Genomic DNA, 26,427 nt, shown 5'->3' on the forward strand with positions numbered 1-26,427 from the left:
CACATGCTAGGTAAGCACTCTATCACTAAGCCACAACCCCAGTCTATATATTTCCTTTTAAAGCATGCATACACATGAATTACAAGGACTCATAGTGTTTCCCAGAAAGTATATCAACATTAAATGAGGCAGCCTTGAAAAAATATATAAATATATATCAGATATATATGTATAATTGATACATAATTGTTTTTCTAAAGTTTAACCTGAGTTCTTTAAATTTTATTTGTCTTTTAAAAGCATGAAAATTTGGGGCTGGGGCTGGGGCTGTAGCTCAGTGGTAGAGCACGTGCCTGGCATGTGTGAGGCAATGGATTCAATTCTCAGCACCACATAAAAATAAATCAATAAATAAATAGAAGATAGATAGATAAATAAAAGTATTGTGTCTATCTACAACTAAAAATATATTTTAAAAAAATAAAATAGTAAAATAAAAGCATGAAAATTTGACGTTGCTGACACTCTGTGCATATGTTCACTTTCAATATGTTTAAATTTTGCTCTTTTGCCTAAGGCTGTCTTTCTATACTCTCCTTTTCATAAAATTTGCCTTCTCCAAATTATTGAGACTGATTATTAGCTAATGAATTCTTAGGCTCTTTATTAGTTTAATTCTTAGGCTCTTTATTAGTTTAACTATTGAAGAATGTGTGTTTCCTTTCTTACCTCAGCTTTAGATGTATACAATTTTTTAGCTTTCTTATAATTGACATATAATAACCTGTAAATATTTCAGGTATATACTTTTATCTTTTGCATTTACATACTTTCATGAAACCATCACCACGTTCATCATAATTAATGTGTCCATAACCCTAAATTGTTCCCTGGTCCTCTTTAAAAATCCTTCCTTTCTGCTCTTCACCACTTTTTAAAACTAATTTTGATCTTATTGGGCAAAGTAAAAATAGGATTAGTTTTAAAATTATATAGATCAATGAATTATCGCAAAGGGGACACGTCACCTTGTAGCTCGGGTCTCCATTAAGAATCAGAACGTTGGACTGGGGATATGGCTCAAGCGGTAACGCGCTCGCCTGGCATGCGCGGGGGCGCTGGGTTCGATCCTCAGCACCACATCAAAATAAAATAAAGATGTTGTGCCCACCGAAAACTGAAAAATATTCATATTAATATTGTCTCTCTCTCTCAGCACCACATAAAAATAAAATAAAGATGTTGTGCCCACCGAAAACTGAAAAATATTCATATTAATATTCTCTCTCTCTCTCAAAAAAAAAAAAAAAAGAATCAGAAAGTTGCTGTACACGGTGGCACATGCCTGTAATCCCAGTGAGTTGGGAGTATGAGTAGGAATTCAAAGCTAGCCTCCCAGCTTAGTGAGGCCCTAAGCAACTTAGTGAGACCCTATTTGAAAAAATAAAAAGGGGAGGGGATGTAACTCAGTGGTTAAGCACACACACAAACACACACATAAGGAACCAGAACATTAATGAACATAGATAACCCCCCTTTGTGCCCTCCTTGTCTCCCTGTCCACTCTGTTGTCCATACTTGTGCATTACTTGTAACTACAGAAACTACCTTTCTGTTCTAATGTATACCGCTAAGGTGTTCTTTACAGCAAACAAAAAACAGAAGTGTAAATTTTCTTTCTTTAATTATAAGACAAGTAGCCTAGTGGGTGCAGCTGTGGGTCCATCATCACTTACCTGCTGTATTAGGACTCACATATACACATGTCATTTTATTTTCACAGATTTGTAAAGTAAGAGTACTTATTTTTAATTTAGAAATGAGCAAAATTATATTCCAGGAGCTCAGGGTTCTGCTCACAATTGATAATTACTTGTCAAGAAGCATGTGGAGGGGCTGGGATTGTGGCTCAGCGGCAGAGCACTTGCCTAGCACGCACCAGACCCGGGTTCGATCCTCAGCACCACATAAAAATAAAGCATTGTGTTGTGTCCATCTACACCTAAAAAAATAAATATTAAAAAAAAAAGAAGCCTGTGGACTCAATGGACAGCAATGACCTCAGGTTCATCCTCTGGGGATTTTCTTCAACGTCATCATTTCCTAAGTGTTGCATGAGGAAATGCAATAAAAATACCTAAGATGTGTTGAGGGAAAAATAGCTTCAGCAGCAATACAATTTAAAAACAAAATATGAGATATAACAGAGAACTCCCTAGAGAACTCCCTTCTGTGACCTCCAAAATAAGGTTGGCTTCAGAACGAAATTCATTCTCACATAGATCAAATGCAAATTTATCGTAAATATTAGAGTTATTTGTAGGTTTGCAAGATTTGTCAGCCATAGAACTTACGAGATATATTTGGAAACAAACATGAAATACTCAGATTGGGAGGTTTCTCAAGGGAAAATGTCATATTGCCCATCCCAGCACATTCCAGAGGAGAAATGGAAGGCATCAAGGACTGGGCTGGCCATTAAAATAGATTAGTCTTCTAAGAAAATATTTTAAAATTTACAGGCAGAGTAAATTCAGTTGATCTTCATGGATTTACTTATTAGTTGAAGAAAATATGATGTAAAATAATACATCAGAGACCACAACATTTTGTGAGTATAAGTTTTTTTTTTTTAATTTCAATTTTTCAGCGAATTTAGATGTGTACTTGGATTTCATACGAAATGTATTTTTTACCATTGGCTGAATTCCAAAAATACCTGAGAGCCTCACATTACTCTTACTTCTCTTAGCTACAAAAGGTCTTCACCACATTGCCTCTTGTTTATAATTTGGTTGTCACCCACATCTCCTGTGAGGAGGTTAAAGTATTGGCCTCAGTGAGTCTCAGCTTTCTGTGCCTGTGTGTGTGTTTGACATTCTCTTTTGTCTTGCACTGCATGTAGACTGTTTCATGGCCTCAGGCCTGGAATAAAGATCTTTGCATTAATATACTTGATGCAATATTTAAATCAAATTGCTAGGGGTGGTATACTAGGAATAAAGTGGACAATGTAAAGATGGACTGAGGAAGCTCAGGTTCCTGATAGTGCAGTGGCAACAAGGGCAGAGTCACATGTCTAAGAAGTGTTCCTTCCCACATAGGAAGAGCTTTCTAGTCCCTGCATTCCAGAACTCTCTTAATGCCTCTCCTCTGACAAACTAAACCCTTCACCTTTCTCCCTGATCACATATGGTTGCATGTCTGCCTTAGCTCAGGGCCAAGTTAGTTTTCTGCCTTCTGATATCTGTCTTCTGTTGCATTCAGGAAAAAAGAATATTTATTTGCGGTTTATTCACTTTTTTCTTGTTCAGTGTGTCAGAGCAAACCTTTTTTTGTTGGCTTTCTGCATCTGCCAACTTTATAGAGAAACTGATTATTTTAAAATATATGTTTTCTGGGGCTGGGGTTGTGGCTTAGTGGTAGAGCACTTGCCTAGCTCATGTGAGGCCCTGAGTTCAATTCTTAGCACCACATAAAAATAAATAAATAAAATAAAGATATTGTGTCCAACTACAACTAAAAAATATATATTTAAAAAAAATAAAGGTATGTGTCTAACTACAACTAAAACATAAATATATATTTGTGTGTTTATGAATAAATATAAATATGTAAAACATAATATATATTTGTGTGTGTATGAATGTATGTGTGTGTGTACACACACACACATGTTTTCTATTTTAGATTTATTTTAGAACTAGATTAGTGATGATCTCCCTGCACTAGTTTCTGTTAAGTATTTAACATGGTTGAACATCTTTTTCTTTGTTTTAAAATCATATTTATTCCGTGTTTACTTTTGGTTCTGGCATTAAACCCAGATGTACTCTACCACCAGCTACATCTCCAGTCCTTTAAAAAGTTTTTAATTTTGAAACAGGGTCGAGCTAAGTTGACCCAATGGACTTGTCCCTGCAAGCATCTGAGTTCAGCCTCCCAAGTCAACAGAATTACAGATATGCACCACCAGGCCTGGACTATTTCCTTCTTTATTGAATTCACTACTTTTCTGTTTTCTTCTATTTCATTGTGTTGCTTTAGTTATTTTCACACATTAAAACATTAATGTTTGCTTTAGGGAGACATTTATAGAATGTCTAACTTTACCACTGACTTTAGCAGTTTAGACTTGATTCAAAACTTAGCTGAAAGCCAGGCATGTTGCACACACCTGTAATCCCAGCAACAAGGGAGACATAGGAAGGAGGACCACAAGTTCAAGGCCAGCCTCAGCAACTCAGTGAGGCCCTGAAAACTTAGTGAGACCCTGTCTCAAAGTGAAAAAAAAAAAAAAATTAAAAGGGCTGGAGATGTGGCTCAGTGGTTAAGTAACTCTGGGATCAAACCTCAGTATCAACTAACAAACAAACAAAAAAAATAGCTGAAGCTGACCAAACACTTATTTTTTACTCTATATTATTATTCTTAGGCTTTGTGGAACTATATAATGAACTAAATGAAATCCATGTTGCCTGGCCTCAGGAGAGTGTAATTCCTTGGCTAGTTTAACATCACAGTTCTGTAGACCTTTAAAAAAAAAATCACATTTCTATTGTTTGAAACACCAAGTTGTCATTTTAAAACAGAAACCAAAATTGAGGCTAAAGAAGGTGAGGTCAGATTTTTCTGTTAAGAACCTAGGGCTGATTTTGTAATTGAGAGGTCAATGATATCATTTATCACAAATTTCATATACTTACAATGCATTGGAGATAACCATTCTGGCAAAATTGCAGATATTGGATTTTAAGAGAGAATTGGAAATAAATTGAACAAGTATAAAGTCTATGTATGTTGGAGTTTGTTGTTAGCATGTTTATGTAACACTCTTAGTCAGTGTGTACATTTACACCCTGGGTCTTATTTATGCTCAAGTTCTTTGTTCTCAGGGTTTTTTTCTGTCTCATGTGTAGTGGCATGTGGCTCCCTTCTCATGAAGCTGAATATCCCTTTGCTCAGTTGCTTCTCTATGAAAACATGACTATGAGAAGAAGATGGATTCTTGTTATTCCCCCACATAGTCTTGTGTCTAGTGTGCTAGATGCAGCCACAGGCCCTTTGCCCTGGTGTAGGTAGGAGAGCCAAGGCAGGAGCCAGTAGGCTGAGGTGGCCAGGGAACTGAGTACCTGGTGAGGTTGAGCACACTGAGGTGCAGGGAGACCAGGGGTAGACCCTAGATGAAGTAAACAGGCAGCACTAAAATGCACATGCATGAAGCCCTGCAAGGTTGTGGTTGACCCCGCAGAATTCTCAGCCTGTGTCAAGAAAATAATCATAATAGTAAGGATAATAGAATGTTACTTAAGATATGAAAAAAGGTCATTTTAACAATAACAGATGGTATAGAATAAATATGAGAAAGAGTGGTATTAGATGATCTTCCAAAAAGAAATATAGATTTGTGCCTGGAATGTGGCTCAGTGGTAGAGAAGTTGCCTTGCATATGCAAGAACCCAGGTTTAATTCCCATCACTACAAAAAATGAAAGAAAAAGAATAGTTTTTTTTTATTTCTATTTTTTTAGAGCATTATAGATTTTGCCCTGCTGGTAATCAAACACAGGGTTTTTGCACATGCTAAATAAGAACTGCACCACTTAACTACAATGGGTCCAGAAAACACTATTGTTTTAACTTGTGTGTGGGTAAAAAAAAACTTATAGAATATTCTATATTTATGTATAAATTATATATAATCATACATCATTGCATAATTAATGACTTATTTATATGTAATTCATTATATATAATTTATTAATTAATATGTCTCTTTGTATGAAGTTCTGTTTAGGAAATATGCTTAAACTATGCAATTATGTAGTACTATATATGTGTGTGTAAATTATACATACATAAAATCTGTACATATATAAACAAATATAGATACAGATGTATAAATCATATATCAATATATCATAATTCAAGGTATTCATACATTTGTTGTGAAGACTATATTTTTTGTGAAGACTATAGGCGAGTGCGCTACCGCTTGAGCCACATCCCCAGCCCCTGAAGACTATATTTTCTCCACTGAAATTCCTACTATCTCTTGTGAATGAACAGTTATGTTTGTTTTAGGTTATTTCTAAGTTTTCAGTCTGTTCCACCAATCTGTTGTATACTCCTCACCAAATATATCACTGTGTTGATGACTGTAACTTCATAGTGAACCTTAAAGCCAGATATGTCCATCCTGTAAGTTTCTTTTACAGTATTGTTGACCATTCTGCATGCCTTGCTTTTCCATATAGCCTTTAGGATCAAGTTTTTTGGTATTTGTGAAACAGCTTATAAAGATTTTTATCATGATTATGTTCAATTCATTTATTATTATAATTGGAGATAACTGATATCTTAATATTGAATCTTCTTATCTAAGAAGGCTAACTTACCATTTATTTATATCTTAGTTATTTTTTAAAAATATTTATTCTTAAGTTTTTTAGGTGGACACAATATCTTTGTTTTACATTTATGTGGTGCTGAGGATCGAACCTAAGTGCCTCTTGCATGCTAGGCGAGCATCTACCTGTGGGCCACAACCCCAGCCCCTTAATTAGTTATTTTTCCAGAAATTTGGATATTTTGTTATACCAACTTGTCAGATTCATATGTTTTTTTTTCTTGGTGTTCTGAAAGTGGTATTGTGTTTTTCATTTCAAATCCAAGTGTTCACAGATACACAGAAAAACAATTGACTTGTATATTAATCTCTTATTCTACAGATTTGCTATAATCTTATTCCAGGACCTTTAGGTTTATTTTCTTGATGTTCTACATAAATAATTATGCCATCTGTGTAAAAAAAGGAAAACCAGTTTTACCTCTTCTTTCTTAAACTGAATGCCTTTTCCTCCCTTGGAATTTTCTGTAACTGTTGATATGAACAATTCTTTATTCTCTAACTTGTTAGTGTGATGGATTATGTGGTTATATGAATTTTGAATCAGCCTCCCTTGTGTGAAATAATCCCTATTTGGTTTTAGTGTAAAATTTTGGAATTGCAGTGTGGAACACAAACCAGTATATCTTGTGCTAGAAGATACTAAAATTCTTTTAAAATAAACTAAAGTTTTGAATATATATATTTTTAAAAAATATAAAAAAGTCCCTCCATGACCCAAACTTTAAAAATGTGGGACACAGAATAAATAATCACATTGCTTTGCTCTCACCCAAGTAAAGCAAATATCAATGAATTAACATTCATTAAAACATAAGGAAGGTAGGAAGAAAACAAAGTAGGGACAAATCATCCTTAGAGAAAAGTTCCAAATAAATACAGGCGCTTTGGGGCTGGGGTTGTGGCTCAATGGTAGAGTGCTTGCCTAGAATGTGTGAGGCACTGGGTTTGATTATCAGTACCACATAAAAATAAATAAAATAAAGGTATTATGTTCATCTACAACTAAAACATATTTTTAAAAAAATATATAGGGGATTTATACACAATACAAAGTCACCAATCAAATAGTGTAGGAATATCTCCTGTAGGCATTCTTCACTGATGATTACAATACTTGTGGGTGAAACAAGTGAGAATATTATATTATCTAGCTTCATGTGAATTCTCTTTAACATTCATTAATACATTTTTCTCCTAATTTCTTTGAACCTATGATGATATAGAACAAAAATTATAACACTATATTGTGGAATTTATACTGTATATTGTATATTGATTCTTATGCTAAAGGATAGAAGAAAAACAGTCTAATATAATATTATTATATTAATTTAATTATTAAATTGATACTATAATAACTATAAAATTATGATATGTTAAGATACATATTGTAATCCATAGAGCAATGGGTAAAAATCAATAGCTATGTCATTTAAATACTGGTAAGAAATTAAAATGAATAGAACAGGTATTTTTTTAAAAAGTGCTTAGGCCCTCCAGTTCTAATGGTGAAAACCAGGAAGTAACCTAGATATCTTGTAATACTGAAGTGAAATGACACATTGTCATGCATTCACACAATAACACACTGCTCAGCATTACAAAGGAGCATGTTACTGAAGCACACACCCCAGTTGAATCTCACCAACACTGTGTGCTGATTCAGCTAGACCTAAAATCATGCTTATTGTATGATTTCAGGCACAACAAATGTATGGTTCAAAAATTCTTTAAATTTTTTTTTTTTTTTTAGAGAGAGAGAGAATTTTTTAAATATTTATTTTTAGTTCTCGGCGGACACATCTTTGTTGGTATGTGGTGCTGAGGATCGAACCCGGGCCGCACACATGCCAGGCGAGCGCGCTACAGCTTGAGCCACATCCCCAGCCCCAAAAATTCTAATAGTAACTTGCATGTGGAGGGATAAAATTTGACTGGGAATATCCACAGATATTTTTCTTGAAATATTTTAAATATTCTATGCTTAAACACTGTAAGGTTTTATTGGTGTGTTTGTCAAAACAACACGGTTAATATTTGTTATATTCAATATGTGTACACATGAACTCACCCAAAAGTAAATAAGGTGAGGTTTGGCTGGGGAGTGGGTAGGCACACAGGGGAAGGGAAAATGGCACATAATGAGCAGATGCTGCGTCTAGGTGGTAGGTATATTGTACTATTTACTTTATTTTATATATTTTTTTTAAATTCATATAATAAACCATTTGTATAAATGCATGCTTTTATACAAATACATGCATGCTTTCTGTATGTTTTGTATGCACATCATATATCAATGTAAATGTTAAATATGATTGATTTGCCCCAAATTCAGTATCTTAGAATAACCGTAGCATTTGGTTTTTGTTTTAGAGTAGGACATGTTTGCTCATCTTATGGATTTTAATATTATGAGAAATTTATCTGTGCCCTATGTCTTTGGGTGGCTCCCTACATCTTTTTATTTTGGCCCCAATTTGGTAAGTGGCCTTGTTTTTATTTATTTACTTACTTATTTTTTCAGTATAAGAGTGCTTTAGTACTGAGTTGTCTCTACAGGGCCTTTAATGTTGTTATTTTTATTTTTTTATTTATTTGTTTGTTTGTTTATTGTTTTTTCATGTGAGAAAGGTTTTCACTAAGTTGCTTTTTGGTTACTGTGGAATTGGGAAAGTTTTCTTCATTTGGAAAACTCAGACTTCATCTGAAAAGAAAGTCAGAATGAAGGATTGCAGACACAGCTACATTTCTTTATGTTTTCTAATATCCACCCCCTTGGCATTGTTCTTTTTATAGCTGTTCCCTTTGAGTGGCATAATCTCCTTCTGAGCTTTTCATCTAAAATGCTCATGTACTTCACCAACAGAATGCAGTGAGTATAGCAGTGTACCAGTTTTATTCCTAGGCCTAAAAATGTCTTCAGTGCTTTTGTCTTTCCTTTTCCAAACCCCACTAACTCCATGGGAACAAGCCTACATTCGATTTATGAAGGATAAGATGCCATGAGGAGGAGAATGAAAGTGTCCCAGGGGACTGCCAACTGTCCCCCAGAAGCAGATCCACCAAGTTAAATTGCAGAACATAGGACTGATGGAGCCCAGCTGAGTCTAGAAGAGTAGCCTAGATAAGCCCAGTCTACATATGTCTTAAGGTGATCTAACAATTTCAATCATGAACTGTTAAGCTTGAGGGTGGCTTATTATGCTTGATAGCTATTCAACAAACCCCCATTACAATTTGCCACCTGGAGATGTGGAACACTTGAATGTACCTGGTCTGTATTGAGAAGTCATAGAAGCTTAAAACATAGAGTGAGTTTTGAAGGTTTAGTGCCAAAAATATGTAAAAGTAATTAATAATTTTATATTGGTCACATATTACAATGAAAATATTTTGGATATGTTGGGTTAAAGGTATTATTGCAATTTATTTCACTTGTTTCTTTTAATTTTTATGTGACCACTACAATTTCAAAGTTACACATGTGGCTCAGTTTCATGGATAGTGCTGTCTCCTTTTGTAGAGATCAAACTCACTCTTTAAATTATGAGAGGATGAGCTGGGTGTGGTGGCTCATGCATGTATTCCCATTTGCTTGGGTGCAACAGGAGTATCAAAAATTTGAGGTCAGCCTCAATAACTTAGTGAGACCCTGTCTCAAGATAAATCTTAATAAAGACTGGGGATATAGCTCAGCGCCAAACTTCCCCTTGATTCAAACGCACACACACATGCACATGCACTACCAAAACACAAAGGTTATAAAACTTGAAAATTAAATTTAATTTTGCCTGTATTATTTACATTTGTGAATATATGTTATTGATAGTCTTATTGGTAAATGGATATAACCTTAGATTCCAGGTGAACTTCACTTGTCCCTTTGCAAGTTCAGCTATTCTTCAAAGTAGGAAGTAGGAAGCTGTGTTTGAAAGGGGTTGTACCCAACAACCTAGCAATCTTGTGTTCTGTAGCCAGAGTTCGGATTTCTTCACATGCCACTTGGGGCCAGAGGTATCTGAGCCTGTAGTTTTGTTCACTCCTGGTTGATGAGGTGATTATTATCCAATCAGAGGCATAGTCAGATAATAGGATGTGGGCTTCATAATGTGGAAGATTTTGTCTCTGGCTCAAGCAAATCTCTGAATACATCTTCAGGTTCTCTGATATGTGAGTGGCTTTGTCACTCTGACTTTCAGGTACTGGAAGATTTGTACACATGTTGCCTGGACACACCAGAAACCAGGAAATGGTTATGTCTGCAGCGGGTTGTTTGGAAGCAGCCAGAACTGGCTGTGGGAACCTGGGCTTTTCTAAGGTCAGGGATCGTATCTGAATTCCATTTCAATGCTAGGACAGCTTAGTGTTTTGTTTTTTGAGGCCTTATGGTTAGGCTGGACTGGCAGCCAGGGCCCTGGTTGTTTTGTCCTGTGCCCAATTGGGTCATCTTTGTGCAGCTCCTTCTCTATACCTCACACTGGCCCAGAATGGGTGATGAAGACAGGCAGGGGATCCTGGGAGAATCCTCACCCATGTAAGGGATTCAAATTTGGAGTAGCTGTAGTCTGTAGCATTCCTTGTCACTCTTTTCTACACTGAGGTCATCCATTCTGTACCATGCTTTCCAAATCTATGGAGAACATGCTTTTTCTAAATGCTGTATTCCTCCATTCAGTTCACTACTTTTTACGTATTTGCCTATGCTACATTTCAAATGACAAAATATTTTAATTCATTTTTATTGAGTTATTTATGACATTTTAAAAATGAATATTCATATGACAGGAAAGCAGAGTATAATCACCTGACACTTGGATTTTAAACATCTTTGTACCTCTTTTCCATTTATCCTCTCTAGGCACAGTTGGCATATTAGAATGTGCTTTTGTTGTGTCTCCCCTTAGGAAACTTGACAAGGTGGAATTTCCTCAGTCACTGCAATATCTTTTCCTTGTCTTGCTTTTAAAACCTGCATGAGACTGACCTAGGTTCCTACAGGTGCTTTGTCCCTTAGAGTTCCTAGAGAATATCAGGCTCTGTGTACTCCTCTCTTTCTACAGAGCAGCTTGAGTTTTGGAGATGGAGGCTCTTTTGGGAGCAGCTGGATACCCTGAAGAACACAGGAATACACTGGTGTAGGTTTCATCTAAGGAGATAATGGATTGGGGCATTGGGATTATCTTCCCCAAACTCTAGCTTCAATTCCTTGCAGACACATTGTTTGTCAGCCATTTATCTTCTAGTAATGAAAGAAAAGGCAAAGATGATCCTTGTTCTTTGGATCTTCAGAGTTGTGAAGGGAGATTAAAGTATTCCAAAGAAATAGGAAGATCATTTCTAAATTTTTATTTCCAGGGTATTTCCAGGGCAAAACTCACTTCATGCAGATACAAGGGTACAACACAGTATTTCATGGTAGGGATATTTGTGGGAAGAATTTCCTATTTGGCAGGATGACCTGACTTTTCCCTACAGTCAAGCATGTTTGTGTTCAACCCACCAGTACACCCCCCTCTCCAAGTTTGTCAATTTGAAAAACATGTTCACTAATTTCCAGCTCAGTTTTTTATGAGCTATGTTTTTTGTTTGTTTGTTTGTTTTGGGTACTGGGTGCATTTAACTACTGAGCCTCATCCCCAGCCCTTTTTCATATTTTCTTTAGAGACAGTCTTGCTAGTTGCTTAGGGCATCACTAAGTTACTGTGACTTGCCTGGAACCCAGTGACCCTCCCCCTTCCACCTCCTGAGCCAGTGGTACTATAGGTATGTGCCACCATGCCATCTAAGTTTTTTGTTGTTGTTGTTTTGTTTTTTTGTTTTTTTGGTTTTGGTACTGGGGATTGAACCCAGGGGTGCTTAATAACTGGGCCACATCCCCAGCCCTTTTTATATTTTATTTAAAGACAGGGTCTCACTGAGTTACTTAGGACCTCTCTAAGTTCCTAAGGTTGGCTCTGAACTCATGATCCTCCTGCTTCAGCCTCCCAAGCCTTTGATATTACAAGAATCTGCCACTGTGCCTGGCTAAGTTATGTATTTTATCAATAGTAGTAGAAAGACGATATTTCCTAAGAGGCAAGATACAGGTGGATTTTAGCCACTCCAAAAGAAGAAGTTGTAAACTGAGGCCAACTTTTGAACCTATAAAATGATATTGTTGAGACCTGCTCTCTCTCAGGAGCCTCCCCTACTGCTGTCACATTCTTCTCACATCAAGCATGTTAGGGCCCTCCATGAGACCAGAAAAAGTTTTGATGGAATGGTGAATTTAATGACCTTTTTGAGGGTATAATTTTTAGTGATACCGTACACTGTCATATATGTCATTCAGATTTGGGTAACAAGTAATTTTATTTTAAAGATGCATTGACATACTAGGAAAGCAAGCATCTCTGAGTTACTTAGAGAAGCACTTGCTTTCTGTCCTTGTCCCCATTGCTGATCCAATAATGAGGAAAAAGTTTTGAGGAAATGGAAAAAAATAAGTTTTATTGCTGTGATGTTCAAGAAGAAACAGAGAGGAATCCTGTCCCAGAGGCTGTGATTCTAACTACTCTAGGGAAAAATGTGCCTTTAACAAAAAGTCTACACTCTAACTGTGCCCTACCAGGAGTTATATTATACTTGTGTTCTTAAGAGGTAGCCACTTCTTAGATCTTCTGGTGTCAGCCCTGAACTCTTGATTTTTTTCATTCCTGTGGTGCAAGAGCTGAAGGAGGGATCATTGACCTAGAACAAGAAGAGGGTTAACCTTTCTCCTCTCATGGTTTCAAAGGTGGAGAGGGAGAATTTTTTAAAAGTAAGTTTTATAATAAATCATAGAGTTTTTAAAATAATAAATCATTGAGTTTTGGAGATGGAGGTTCTTTTGGGAGCAGCTGGATACTCTGAAGAACACAGGAATACCCTGGTGTAGGTTTCATAGAGGCAGAACAGCAAATGTTATTTTTATTTTTCCCACAGTCAATTTTTATTAAAAACAAAAAAACGGGTGACTATATCTCTAAGCTGTTTTCTCCACAAACTAGGTGGTGAAGGGGTTCCTAGAATAGAAGGTATTTACCAGTTGTTATAATTTTTCCTTTTGCATTTTTACTAGAAGGGACGAGGGGCAATTCTTAAAGGTGACCTGGAAGAAACATGTTCTTGTACATCAGTTTCTTTGACTGATGGTTGTACATACTATTTTAACTAAGTTTTTGTTGCGGGTGTTGTGCTATTGCCCTATTTTCTGCTATCCCATCATGGTGTAAGAAAGGATCTCTAATACACTGTTTCTTTGTGAGTTCTATTTAATCCAGCTGCTATGAATACTGTTTAGTGGAGAGCATTTGAAAGACACCTATTCACAATGCACATGGGTTTCTTGACATAATTTAGACCCCATTTTTTTAATATATATTTTTTAGTTGTGGGTGGACACAATATCTTTATTTTATTTATTGATTTTTTAATATGGTGCTGAGGATTGAACCCAGTCCCTCATGCATGCCAGGTGAACACTCTACCACTCAGCCACAACCCCAGCCTTAGATCACATTATTTTTAAGGTGAGATTTGTCTTTTCTATTTTCCTGTTCATTGGGGTCTCCAGAGTGCATGTAACTTTCTTTGGATATGCAATGTGTTCCTTACATGTTGAGCTATGAAAGATTGAGTATGAAAAGGTTTGCATTGTCTGATTCAAGCTGAGATTCAAGGCCCTAATAAACAGTTTGTTCTTTCTTGCCCTTTCAGTTGCAGCCCAATTTCTCTAGGTCATCTAGATGTCAATCTTCTGATGACCAGGATAGTGTATGATTGCTACCTGCTTTGGTGTGCCCACAGCCTATATTAATGCCAGTATTTTCAAGGGCATGCTTAATGCATTGTTCTTAGCTGCAAGGACTCCTCTTTCCTTGAAGATAGCTCCATGTGCCTACACTCTCATGAGAGCATATTTTGAGTCAATGTAAATGCTTACCTTCTTTCTTTTGGTCAGTGAGAGCTCTTGTCAGAGAAATTAGCTTGCTTTTCTGGGTTGATGTTTTAGCAGCAGGGCCTCAGCTTTAAATATCAGTTATTCCTTGACTGCAAAGTATCCAGGTATTCACTGGCCATTGACCCTGAACTTGCTTCTATCAGTGAAGGGGCCCAGTCTGGCTCAATGATAGGCTACTGAAGATAAAAGCACTTGTGAAGAGTCTCCAAGCTTTCTGAGGAGTCATGCTCATTACATCTGCTGGCAACAGGGTTTGTTGATTTAAAGTGTCGTGGGTTTTTTTGAGATTGACATTTGGACTGTCTGATAAGGTGGTTTTGAATCTCCCTACTCTCCCAACATTCAGCTGGCACCCATACTTCTGTATGAGCAGCACCACAGCTTGATGAAGAACACAGAAAAATGGGTTGTCCTGACCAGGCATTACCTTAAAGAAATTATCAATTAGCTTTGAGGGGAGTGTGTCAGTTTTCCCCTTCTACCCATCAGAGCTTCTTTCCTATGTACAGGGTACTCTGTCCAATGAAGGTCACATTGACTGTACTGTACCAGGGATTAAATCCAGGGTCCCTTAAACACTCAGCCATATATACTAATTTTATGCTTTATTGTGATACAGGATCACCCTAAGTTGTTTAGAGCCTCTCTAAGTTTTCTGTGGCCTCCCTAATTTGCTGAAGCTGGCTCAAACTTCTAATCCTTTTGCCTCAGCCCCACAAGTTGCTGGGATTACAAGCATGCACAACAACAGCTAGTCCAAACAGATATTTTTAGGGACTTCCTTCTGCAGAAACCAGCAGGACCAAGAAGCAGATGCCTTCATAAATGGGGACTTGAGGGGGCCATTGTATATGCTGAGGTCTGTGTACAAAAGTCTGGACTTCATTCAGAGCCATGTACTTTCAGGCACTAGGGAAGAGGATTATGACACAAAAGTTGGGGGAGTTTGCACTGGAGGCTTTGCCTCTCTTCATCTAAGCTGGCCTTATATCTATATGGGCATAAGCCCTGCTGCTTCACTAGAGCCTGGCTAGTCCAGGGCCCAAAAGGTCACGGGTTTTTTGTTTGTTTGTTTGTTTTGTTTTGTTTTGTTTTTATTCCCTCTAGCCATTTACTTTTATCCAGACCTGTTTTTTTTTTTTTTTTTCTTTATGCCATTGCTTATGCTGTCCATCTTCTTAAACATTTAGGGTGATGGGGTACTGTCATAGGGAAAATGGCTTTGCCTTGGGGATGAGTGTCTTCTGAGCAAATGAGTTGTCCTTGAAATCCCAAAGCAGAGACCATCCCTTGTCCCCAAGTCATAATTTAGTGGTTACAACACCCCCTGCCATGTCTTTTTTTGTGTGTGTATGTATCTTTTCCCAGCTTAGGCAAAGGAGGCTGAAGACATGGCATAGGCCACATCCTCTTCACTTACTTCTCTAAACCCCAGAAGCTTATCTGGGATTTTTCTTCTGACATAGGGCTGGTTTTTCTGACCCACAGTGGGTTGATCTGCAGCTGCCTGGGACTGGGCTGAGAAACAGTGCTGGGCACACTTTTGTTTTCTGGTGTCTTGCTATCCTTGCACACCAGAGGCAGTGCCTTTCTACACCACCATCTTGTTTCAGGCCACTCAGACTCCTCATGCAACTGCGTGAATACCTGCACTTATATTATTTCTTCTATTTACCTATCTCTGACAGACCAATTCCAATAGCAAGATCATAATAATTAAGAAAGTCATTCAGTGATCTGATGGTTACAGTAAAACATCAGCTATTTTTGGACAGGCTTATACCTAGTTTTGGCCCTCTCAGACAGGATTTTTCTCAAGAGTCTGCAGGTGAGATCAATGCAGCATTGCCCATGTCTTATAGGGCCAGCAACATTCAATCAAAAGCATGGAGACAACCAGAAGAGATCCCCAAACTAGGACCAACAGAAGGGAGCCTTTAAAACAGAGCTGACAGGGGGAAAATCTCCTAAGTTTCCTACTCTCATTGAAGCACAACTCTGACACCAATGATCCCATAGATGTCCCCAGGGATCAGGATTTTTTCCCCATAGGGGGCCAGATGTGTGGAATCAAGGGTCTCAGTGTGCACACTTGGGGAGCTTGTTGGATGTCCAATTTGGCATCACTTTACTGCATTTAGTTTCCTTTTTTCTATAGTAGACCCAAGGTGGAGCAACCCACAACATTCAGGGAGAGAATCAAGAGATCCCAGAAACCAAGGAGCCTTGGCAGCTTCTGGGAAGGCCGCTCAGACCCTCTCTTTATTTAAAAAAACAGCTCCTCCGGGACAACCTGAGACAAACTTACCTGTCTCTTAATTCTCCACACTCAACTGTCAATGAGATGATCAGCCACCTTGTATCCTCAGTGTGGATGTGAGATTACTCACAGTGCCAGACCTACCTAAGAATGCTTGAACAGGTCACTGTTGGTTTTCTTCATACAACCAAATTTGATAATGAGAGCTTGGTCCTTGTCTCCAAAGGTATAGGACAGAGTAGGATTTTAGTAAAGGAAGTCAGCCTTACATTACTGTATTTAAATGTTTTTTTACCTTTCTTCTTCAGAGTCTTCTTTGGGTTTTTTCCATGGCTCTGTATTTTGGGAGTGATTTCAAGTGAAATTCCAGGGTTTAGCTTTGGAAATTCTACCAGAAATAGTAAATAGGGAAAATATCTCTCCCATTGTGGCTGCAGAAAAAAAATGAATACAGTTTTAAAAAATTGAGGGGCAGCAACATAGTTGAATTTCAAATTTACCAAGTTATCAGCTTCTTATCCATGAAAGCCTGTGACTGTCAATAAGTCATTGGTCTGGGTTTTTGAGCTTAATACTAAATCATGTGATATAAGTTTTGGCAATCCTAGTCATTTATATGATTTACTTTTTAGCACATTATTTGTTATCATGAAGATAGCAACAAAATTTTACTTTTATTTTCTGAAAAAGATGGATGCTTTTGTTTTCCCCTCTTGAGGAATGAAATATAAGTGCTTTACACATTTGTTGCCTCCTGTAGACATAAACACTGAGTTTTGCCAGGCATGGTGGGTAGTGCATGTCTAAGATGCCATCTTCTCAGGAGGCTAATGCAAAAAAAGATAACATTTGGAGATCAAACGTGGAAGCTTAGGGAGAATGTGTTTTAAAATAAAAAGTAAAAATGACTAAATGTAAAATGAATTTTATTACAACTATGAATGTTGCTACTGGTAAATCTGTATATATCCCCTGGATCCCAGCAACCACTGGTACAAAACAAAATCCTACTGAGTGTGAATACCTTTACCATTAAGTAATGGGTCCTTTCTCATCTAAAACTAAATGAATAAAATTGGGAAACATAGAGATCTGAGCTCTGTGACTTGTACTTAAGTTAATCTTGAGGCTACCATAAAAGGTCTTTGTGACCCATGTATTTTGTTTCTTGAGACCCATGTATTTTGTTTCTTGAGACCCATGCATTTATGGGTTTGAATTGTAAGCAGTCACTCCTGAGAAGGAAGTTTAGAGAAGGAAGAGATCAATGTAGTTGGTTTCCAGGTAAGTGGTCCACATCAGGTGTGGCATTGTATCGTTCTCCCAAACTACCTTATATTTGAAATATGCACACCTGTAATTTTCTATCAATCAGGTTTGTGTTTAACATGTTTTAGCCACTTTGATTCCTTCTCTTCTCATGGTAAACAACATTATCTGTTTAAAATATATGTGCCCATATATACCCCCTATACCAGGAGCCTTCAGTTCTTACACTTTCGTCTAAGCCATGCCATGCCTACAGGATTGAAAAGATTTTCTTTTTGGTAAATGGATATTGGAAAATCTTGGTATCCTAGATTCCTATTGGACATGTTTTGGGGTCATTAGATGTTGCTGAAGAATGGAACCATGCTTTGTTTACTTTCCATCTGGATGCTCCATCATCTCTACATACACAGTGTTAGTAAAATGTACATTAGTTTCCCCTAAGAAATTAGTATGTCCTGAACAAACAGAATGATTAGAAATGACTCAATCTTTAGAATGCCAAAGAAAGTCTACTGCAATTCTTATTATGTCATTTTGTTTTGATGGCCACTGATATTACAGCACTGATGATATGACCTTTTATGTTGATGCAACTTTGTTAAAATTTGTTCTATTTGTTCTACAACTGTTTTAGCCTCATTTGCTTGGTATAAATGCTGTCAGCCAAATTAACTCCATAAAATTAATTTTTTCTGTTTGTAGGCATCTTGGTAGGATTTTTCTAAATAATCTACTTGAACAATCATATTTGATCCAGAAACTCTTTTTTTCTGAGTAGTTTTTCCTTATGTTTTGCTTTGGGTGAATATAGCCTCTGCCTTTTGTTTACCAGAGTACTGACTTTATTACTGGAGCTCCTGAAGCAGACCACGGTCTTGTAGGCTTTCATTTTATTCTACCTCCAGCTCACAGACCTAAACCTCATAACCTCCTTGCATTTTCTGTGAATGAGACAAGAGTTATATCTTTCCAGTTGTCTGAAAATTACAAAGTATACCTCAAAATAAAATTTCAACAACAGGGAAAAAATGAAAAGACCAAGTAAATGTAGCTCTTATTTTATTTACTATCTTTAATTATCTGTATCTCAATAGTGTCTTTTAAAATAGCATCCATCCCAAATTAGTTTATATGTGTTACAAAGCAGAATATGCTTCTTATTTTAATTTACATGAAAAATTGTTTTTAATGTGTGAAGTTGACATTTCTGTATGTGTGTACGTGAAACCTAAATATCATTTGATCAATCTGATCATGTTTCTTCTTGAATACTTTCATTAGTCTTCTCATTTGTAATCACTGCCATGCTATAAAAATTCTTCTTCTAACATTCACATTTTGTCTTGACTTTAATACTCCTTTTTTTACTGAGTTACAGGCCAAATAAACTTGGGTAAAAATCAGGCTCTACCATTTACTGGATATTTGACAAATGTGATAAAGGAGGAGTACCACTACAGCTATCACATCTTTTGGGTTTCTGCATTAAGACATGAAGTATGTATTTGAAATAGCTAAAAAGGATTGTTGCTGGTAATTGGTATTCTAATAAAAGTACATAAATCCCTTAAAATACTTGAACTCAAATTCATTAATTATTTTTTTTCCTATAGTGGGATACCTAATTGCTATTCAAGAGTGTCTCGGCCCTCTGGCACTAATATCACTAGATTGGAATACTGTACATATTCAGAAAACCAGTTCCCATCCAATAACCACTGAATCAGAGTCTGCATTTTAGTAAATCTCTGATTTATGGTTATATACTTAATATTTTAATGTTATTACCTTTTTTACCATAACTTTCTTGTCTGAGAAGTAGACAGTTTATATTATATATTAAATCTCAATTAAAATGTATATTCTTGTGTTAATGCCTTAAGTTTACATTTTATTTTATAAAGGTGGAGTATATTCACTTGGGGTGGGGGGCTATTGACACTCTTATGTCAGTGTTAAATAATAGAGAATATCACTGTTACAATGTATTTTCTTGAATAATTAAAATCACCCACTTTCTTGACAGCAGTTCTACTAACTCTCATTTCATCTTCAGTCAGCTTTGAAGCTCTGTGAATGATCAAATGGTCAATGTGCTATTAATTGACTTATTCTTATTTCAGGAAGTGTTGACATTTGGGGATGTGGTTATTGATTTCTCTGAAGAGGAATGGGAATGCCTGGAGCCTGCTCAGCAGAATTTATACAGAGATGTGATGCTGGAGACCTACAGAAACCTGGTCTTCCTGGGTGAGCAGAGCTTCCCTTCAGAATTCCTAATTATATAGTTTTCTTCCCTTGCAGAATATCTTTTGGGAGATTCTTTTTTTTCATTAATGATTTTAAGATTTTTGCCTTCAAGAAAAAGGATTGGGCAGTTTGTTCCATTTCTTTTAGTCCTTTATCTCTTCATTTCTTGAGGTGATATATACCCTTCACTTTAGATTAGTGCTACTTACAGTAATTCAGTGATATACAATGATTTAACCTACGTGTCAAAGTATAATTTTTTCCCTTTGTGGTATCATCAGTACTACTATTAAGCATCAGTAATCACAGGAAGAATTCAATGAACACATCTTATTATCTCTAAGCTCTATTTGGGCACCCTCCTCTGGAGCAAAGGAGAGAGCCCTGAGCCATATTCCCAAGTGGATAGAAATTCAAGAAGCAGAGGACACAGGTAAGAGATCCCAAAGCCAAGGAGGAAGCCAAACTTCCAAATGATGGTGGAGAAGTTATTATGCCACAGAAATTGTTTTCCAGAAGCTTATGTTTATCTCTCTTGTTGTTCTAGATGCTCTGTGTTTAGCATGCTTTCAACTTCTTTAGTCTCCTCTTTCTCCTGGGTTGATGTCCCAATATGTTCAAATTAATTGCCCAAACAGTCTCTTTTGTTTGTGAGGTCAGCATCATCTGATGGCATTTTCATTATTTGGTGGAAGTCTCTCAGAAATCCATGCACGTTTCTGGAGACCTCTACATGGAGCAATTGTAATATATTAGTGTCATAAAGCAGATTCTCTAATATTACGTATTTATTTATTCATTGAAATTGCCTTATTAGAGCGCCTTTGAATATTATAATGGATTTCCTGCAGATTTTTTTTTTTTTTTTTTTTTTTTTTTGGCGATATAATGAATGTCAGTGCTTTACAATGGCTGCTTACTTTGGGTAAATAGTCATAGTTGAAAATTGTAGTTATATAGGAGTTTATAAAATAATACATCCATGGTTATTCAGAATTTTGTTAGTTAAATTTCTTTTTTCTTTTTTTTCCTTCTCTGTGTTTTATTTTATAAGATAATTTCATGTTAAAGTGCAGGTTTCCTCACATCAATCAGTAATGCTTTCATTTTTTTACCTACATTTATGATTTTATGGCAGTTTCCAATATTTCACAAATTAGGGCAGTGTGAGATGAATTAAAATATGCCTGTTCCTTTTTTCTGTTGCCAATAAAATTACGTTTCTTTCTTATTTTTTATTTTTGTTTATATTGCCAATAAAATTACTTTGGGGATAAAATGTATTCCTAAGTTTTTGTTTTAAAGTATGTTTTGTACATGATAATTATTGCTACATCAGGTTTTGGTCATTGTTGTGTAATATTTTTATTTGCTTTTGCCTTCACATTGTATCCGTAGATTTAGAGTCTCCTGTAGACTGCATATAGTTTTTTTGTTTTGTTTTGTTTTGGGGTTTTTTTGGTAAGTTTCCCTTGCTTCTTTTATTTCTTTTATCTTGTTTTCTTATTGCTTTAACTTGTGGTCCACTGATTTTTATGGTGAAATTCTTTGATCTCTCTTTCACTTCACTTCATTCTACGTATATTTGTTTTATCATTTACGTTGGGATTTTATAAAAATCTTTAAAAATTATACTATATTTTAAACTGGCAATAAATTAACTTCAATTTTATGACAAAATTTAGTATATTTATATGTTCTTTTAAAATTATTTTATTGATGGCACAGTTATGTTTTTAGTTTTTATTTATTTTTTTGTTATAATTGTTGTTGATGGGCCTTTATTTTATTCACTAACTTATATGTGGTGCTGAGAACCCAGTACAGTGCCTCACACATGCAAGGCAAGCACTCTACCACTGAGCCGCAACCCGAGCCCTGGCATAGGTTTTTTTTTTTTTTTTTTTATTGCATACACATTAAAGGTTTATGATGATTTTTTTTTGTCTTACAAATCCTATGGAAAAGGTGTTTTATGATACATCATTCCAGTAAAAATGAATTGTATATTGCTATATGACTTTTTCTTGCCAGTAAATCTTTAAAATTTCATATGACTTATGTTTTTGTGCACATTTATTTTATTTTTTAATATGAAATATTCATATTGTATTAACACCAGAAATAATTAACCACTGAGCAACATTCCAAGCCCTTTTTTTGTTTTTCATTTTGAAACAGCATCTCACTAATTAACTTATGGCCCTACTAAGTTGCTAAAGGTAACTTTGAATTTAGGATATTCATGCTTCAACCTCTCAAGTTGTGGGGATTCCAGACTTGTACCCCCACACCTAACTAATGTATTGTATTCTTGATGAATGGTAGTAGAATAATTGCAATGTTTTTTAAGCACTAAAATGATAATTATATGAAATAATAAATTTGATAATTAGCTAGATTTAGTCATTTCTTTCTTTTTTTTTAAATTTACTCTTTAGTTCTAGGTGGACACAATATTTATTTTTTTTATTTTTATGTGGTGCTGAGGATCGAACCCAGTGCATCATGCATGCTAGGTGAGTGCGCTACCACTGAGCCCCAGCCCCAGCCCCTAGATTTAGTTATTTCATCATGTATTTATATTTTAAAATACCAATACTTAGTAAATAATGAAATTTAATTTGTCAATGAAATGAATCAGTAAATAACCAAAATCACAAAACTTAAAAAGCAAGGCTGCTACAGCTGCTGCCATGTGAAAGCCTGGAGGTCCATTCTTAGGGTGCCTGCAGGTTTCCTTGCACCCAGCCTCTTCTCTCTCGGGACACTGGTTGTTTTAGTCAGCTATTTTGCTGCTGTGACTAAAGGACCTGACCAGAACAACTTCAAGGAGGAAAGGTTTGTTTGGGGGCTCATGGTTTTAGATGTCTTAGTCCATAGAAGTCCAGCTCAGTTCTTTGGATCTTGAGGTGAGGCTGAACATCATGGCAGGAAAGGAGAGCAGAGGGAAATGGCTCATATGGTGATCAGAAAGCAGATACAATACATGCTCCAAAGCATGCCCTGATTCCTACCTCCTCCAGCCACATTGTATCATTTCAGCTACCACTGGAAGTCTGATATCAGGGTGCCAGCAAGTTTGCTGTTGCCATCTTGAGTCCCAACCACCTACATCTGGGGACACAGGCCTGGAGGACCCAAATCAAAGTGCCTTGAGGTTTAGTTGTAGCTGAGATCTTACTGTATGTGCTGGTGGCCACAATCTTACTGCTGCATCACATGGTCACATCTTTGTGTGTAAATTAAAACAACATTGAGATCATGGGTCTGCAACACAGCAGAGCCTAAAGAAACTGAAACCCAGATCTGTGAGTTTACAGCTAGATCTGCTTGGTCCAATCTGAGTTAGCAATCCTGTGGAAAGGTCAGAAACTGGGAGTATTTTACTAAGGGGAATCACAGGTTAGAGAGGCCAGAGAGAGCAAGGCTGTCCCCAGCTCCATGAGTCCTAAAGTATGTGGGGATAGACAAGGTTGGCTATAATGGATCAGAAGTTTGATAAAGGGTATTAGGGTATCTTGCTATCAGCTTGCTGAGCCAGCCAGTTTAGCACCCACCAGACCAGAGCTACCATCAATCTCCAGACTACCACACATATCGGCTGAGAAGGAAAGCTAAAAAACTTGAACTCCAAGGGAAACAGTTGTTCAATTTTTCATTGAGAAAAATTTTTAAATTATTATTTCTTTCCCTTTTACTTCTCTACCATTTTTAAAACCAAGAATTTTTATGAATCAGTTTATTGAGGACTGGGATGTCTGAATAGTATATTACAGTTTTCTTCTGTATTTTTATATTTCTCTCTCTCTCTCTCTCTCTCTCTCTCTCTCTACTCTGTATATATTTTTCCTCTCACTTATCTGTCTCCCTGGAATCTTTCTTTCTTTTCTACTTTTAACAGATAGCCTCTATTAATACCTCTTTCACTCTTTCTATGAATTTTTACTTCTAACTTCTCTTTTCCTTCCTCCTAAACATATCCTACCATTTCTCTCTTTATCCATCAGTTGAAATTGTAAAACCTTTTTACAAACTTACAGTTTATACTATGAACAATAATTGAACCATTATTTCTGCTTATTGTGACAAAACTCTAGATGTCTTAATAGGAGCTATTTTGTTAAGAGGCTGCATATGGTTTGCATTGGGTGCTGTTAATATTGTTCTCTCCCTTAAAGGCAAGATACTGGACACTGTACTGCCTCAGATCCGTAGTGCTAACTGGGAAGACATAAAAACAACATGAAAAAAACAAGGGAACAAATTGCCCCAAACAAACCACCATTCTCCAGTAACAGAATCCATTGACAACACAGTAAAAGAAATATCAGAGAAGGAGTTTAGAATGTACATAGTTGGACTGATCCACAATGTAAAGGTGATGCAAAGAGTGAAATCAGAGATAAATTTCAGATGATGAAAGATCACTTCAATAAAGAAACAGATTTTGAAAAGAAATCAAGCAGAAATCCTCAAAATGAATTTTAAAACCCAAGGAAAAATTAATGGAAAGTACCCACCAACAGATGAAGAGAAACTATATCACCTTGAAAATTAACCATGCAGAGAAGATATGAGAAACCATGAGCATAACTTCCAAGAATTATGGGATAACATTAAAAGACCAAATTTAAGATTTATCAGGATAGATGAAGGTGCAGAGATACAAACTAAAGGAATGCACAATATTTTCAATGACATAATATCAGAAAATTTCCTAAACATAAAGAATGAAATGGAAAATCAAATACAAGAGGCTTACAGGACCCCAAATGTACAAAATTACAACAGACCCACACCAAGTCACATTATGACTAACATAAAATATAAAGATCAAATTTTAAAGGCCATGAGAGAAAAATATCAAATTATATATAGGGGCACAACAGTTTGGATTTCAGCTGACTTCTCAACCCAGACCCACTAAACCTAAGTTTCAGATTTGAAGATGAAATAAAAACCTTCCATGATAAACAAAAGTTAAAGAATCTATAACTTTTTAAAAGTGTGCACTACAGAATATTCTCAAGAAAATATTACATGAGGATAAAATGAAAAAAAAATGAAAATGAGCAAAGGACAGAAATGCACTAAAAGAATCATCAATCAAAGAAGGAAATAAGTCATATGAAAAAATAGAAATAAACCAAAATGTCAAGGAGTACACATCACATCTCAATAATAACCTTGAATGTTAATGTCAATCAAAAGACATAGACTGGCAGATTGGTTTAAAAATCAAGACCCAACAGTATGCTGTCTCACCTCCTAGCCAATTAATTCCACAGAATGAACATGAAAGGATGGAAAAAACATCACTCATATGGATCATGTAAACAAATAGAGGTTTACAACCTCATATTAGTGAGGATATCATACAGTGACACAGCCACGTTCATGTTTATAGCAGCTCACTGTTAGACCAGGACACAAGAAAAGACCACTGACTCCAATTAAAATCAAATTAAAGCAAGCTTATTATTTCCACCGGCCGGGCTGCCTCTCCCTCCCAAAACGGCGGGAACAAGACAGCCCCCCAGCTTTCCTGCAGCCCAGCTTTATAGCCCAGAAAGTTACACAAAGGGGGGTTACAGATAACAGAACTCTGACAAGCATCACACTAATGGTAGTTTACATTTTTTGCTGGCCCCAACATCAGAATTTATGAGGACCATTAGAGCCTCAGAGAGGGTCGTTGTCTGGCCAGGGAAGGCCAATATTTATGAGGTGTCACTAAAGTTTCAGAGAGGGCTGCTATCTGGTCAGAGAGCCAGGCATGGGTGAGTTCAAGGCACGGGCAGGCATTCCAAGCATGTTCAGAATTTGCAGTAATTTATAGTAAAGCCGAAATTATCTTTTCATGGCTTTGTGGCAAGATGGCTCCCAATTTTAAGAAAAGATCAGGTTGGGTCTATCATTCACAATAGCTAAACTATGGAAGCCTGTTAAGTGCCCTTCAACAGATGAATGGATAAATAAAATGTGGTACATATACACAATGGAATATTACTCAGCCTTAAAGAAGAACAAAGTTATGGCATTTACTGGTAAATGGATGGAGCTGGAGAATATCATGTTGAGCAAAGTAAGCCAGTCCCCAGAAAACAAATGCCAAATATTTCTCTGATATGTAGATGCTAATTCACAATAAGGAGGGGCAACTAGAGAAGAAAAGAGGTACTTCAGATTAGGCAGAGGAGAGTGAAAAGGGTGATAATGTATGGTGTAAGAAGGATAGTAGAATGCATCAGACATTACTACCCTATGTGCATATATTACTACATGTCAAATGTGATTCTACATTGGG

At 36.4% G+C, this 26,427-nt stretch overlaps 1 protein-coding gene across 1 annotated transcript in view; it reads left to right on the forward strand.

Moving 5' to 3' along the window:
- The window catches only part of LOC107159722 (zinc finger protein 708-like), a 35,916-nt gene that overhangs the window by 4,396 nt on the left and 5,093 nt on the right, over window positions 1-26,427 (forward strand). The window contains exon 2 of the mRNA XM_015506333.2: window positions 19,991-20,117. Within this exon, the coding sequence (XP_015361819.2) occupies window positions 19,991-20,117 (127 nt within the window). The remainder of the gene's footprint in view (window positions 1-19,990; window positions 20,118-26,427) is intronic.

The sequence above is a fragment of the Marmota marmota genome, unplaced genomic scaffold, assembly GCF_001458135.2.
Source record: "Marmota marmota marmota unplaced genomic scaffold, marMar, whole genome shotgun sequence".
NCBI classification, from domain to species: Eukaryota; Metazoa; Chordata; class Mammalia; order Rodentia; family Sciuridae; genus Marmota; species Marmota marmota.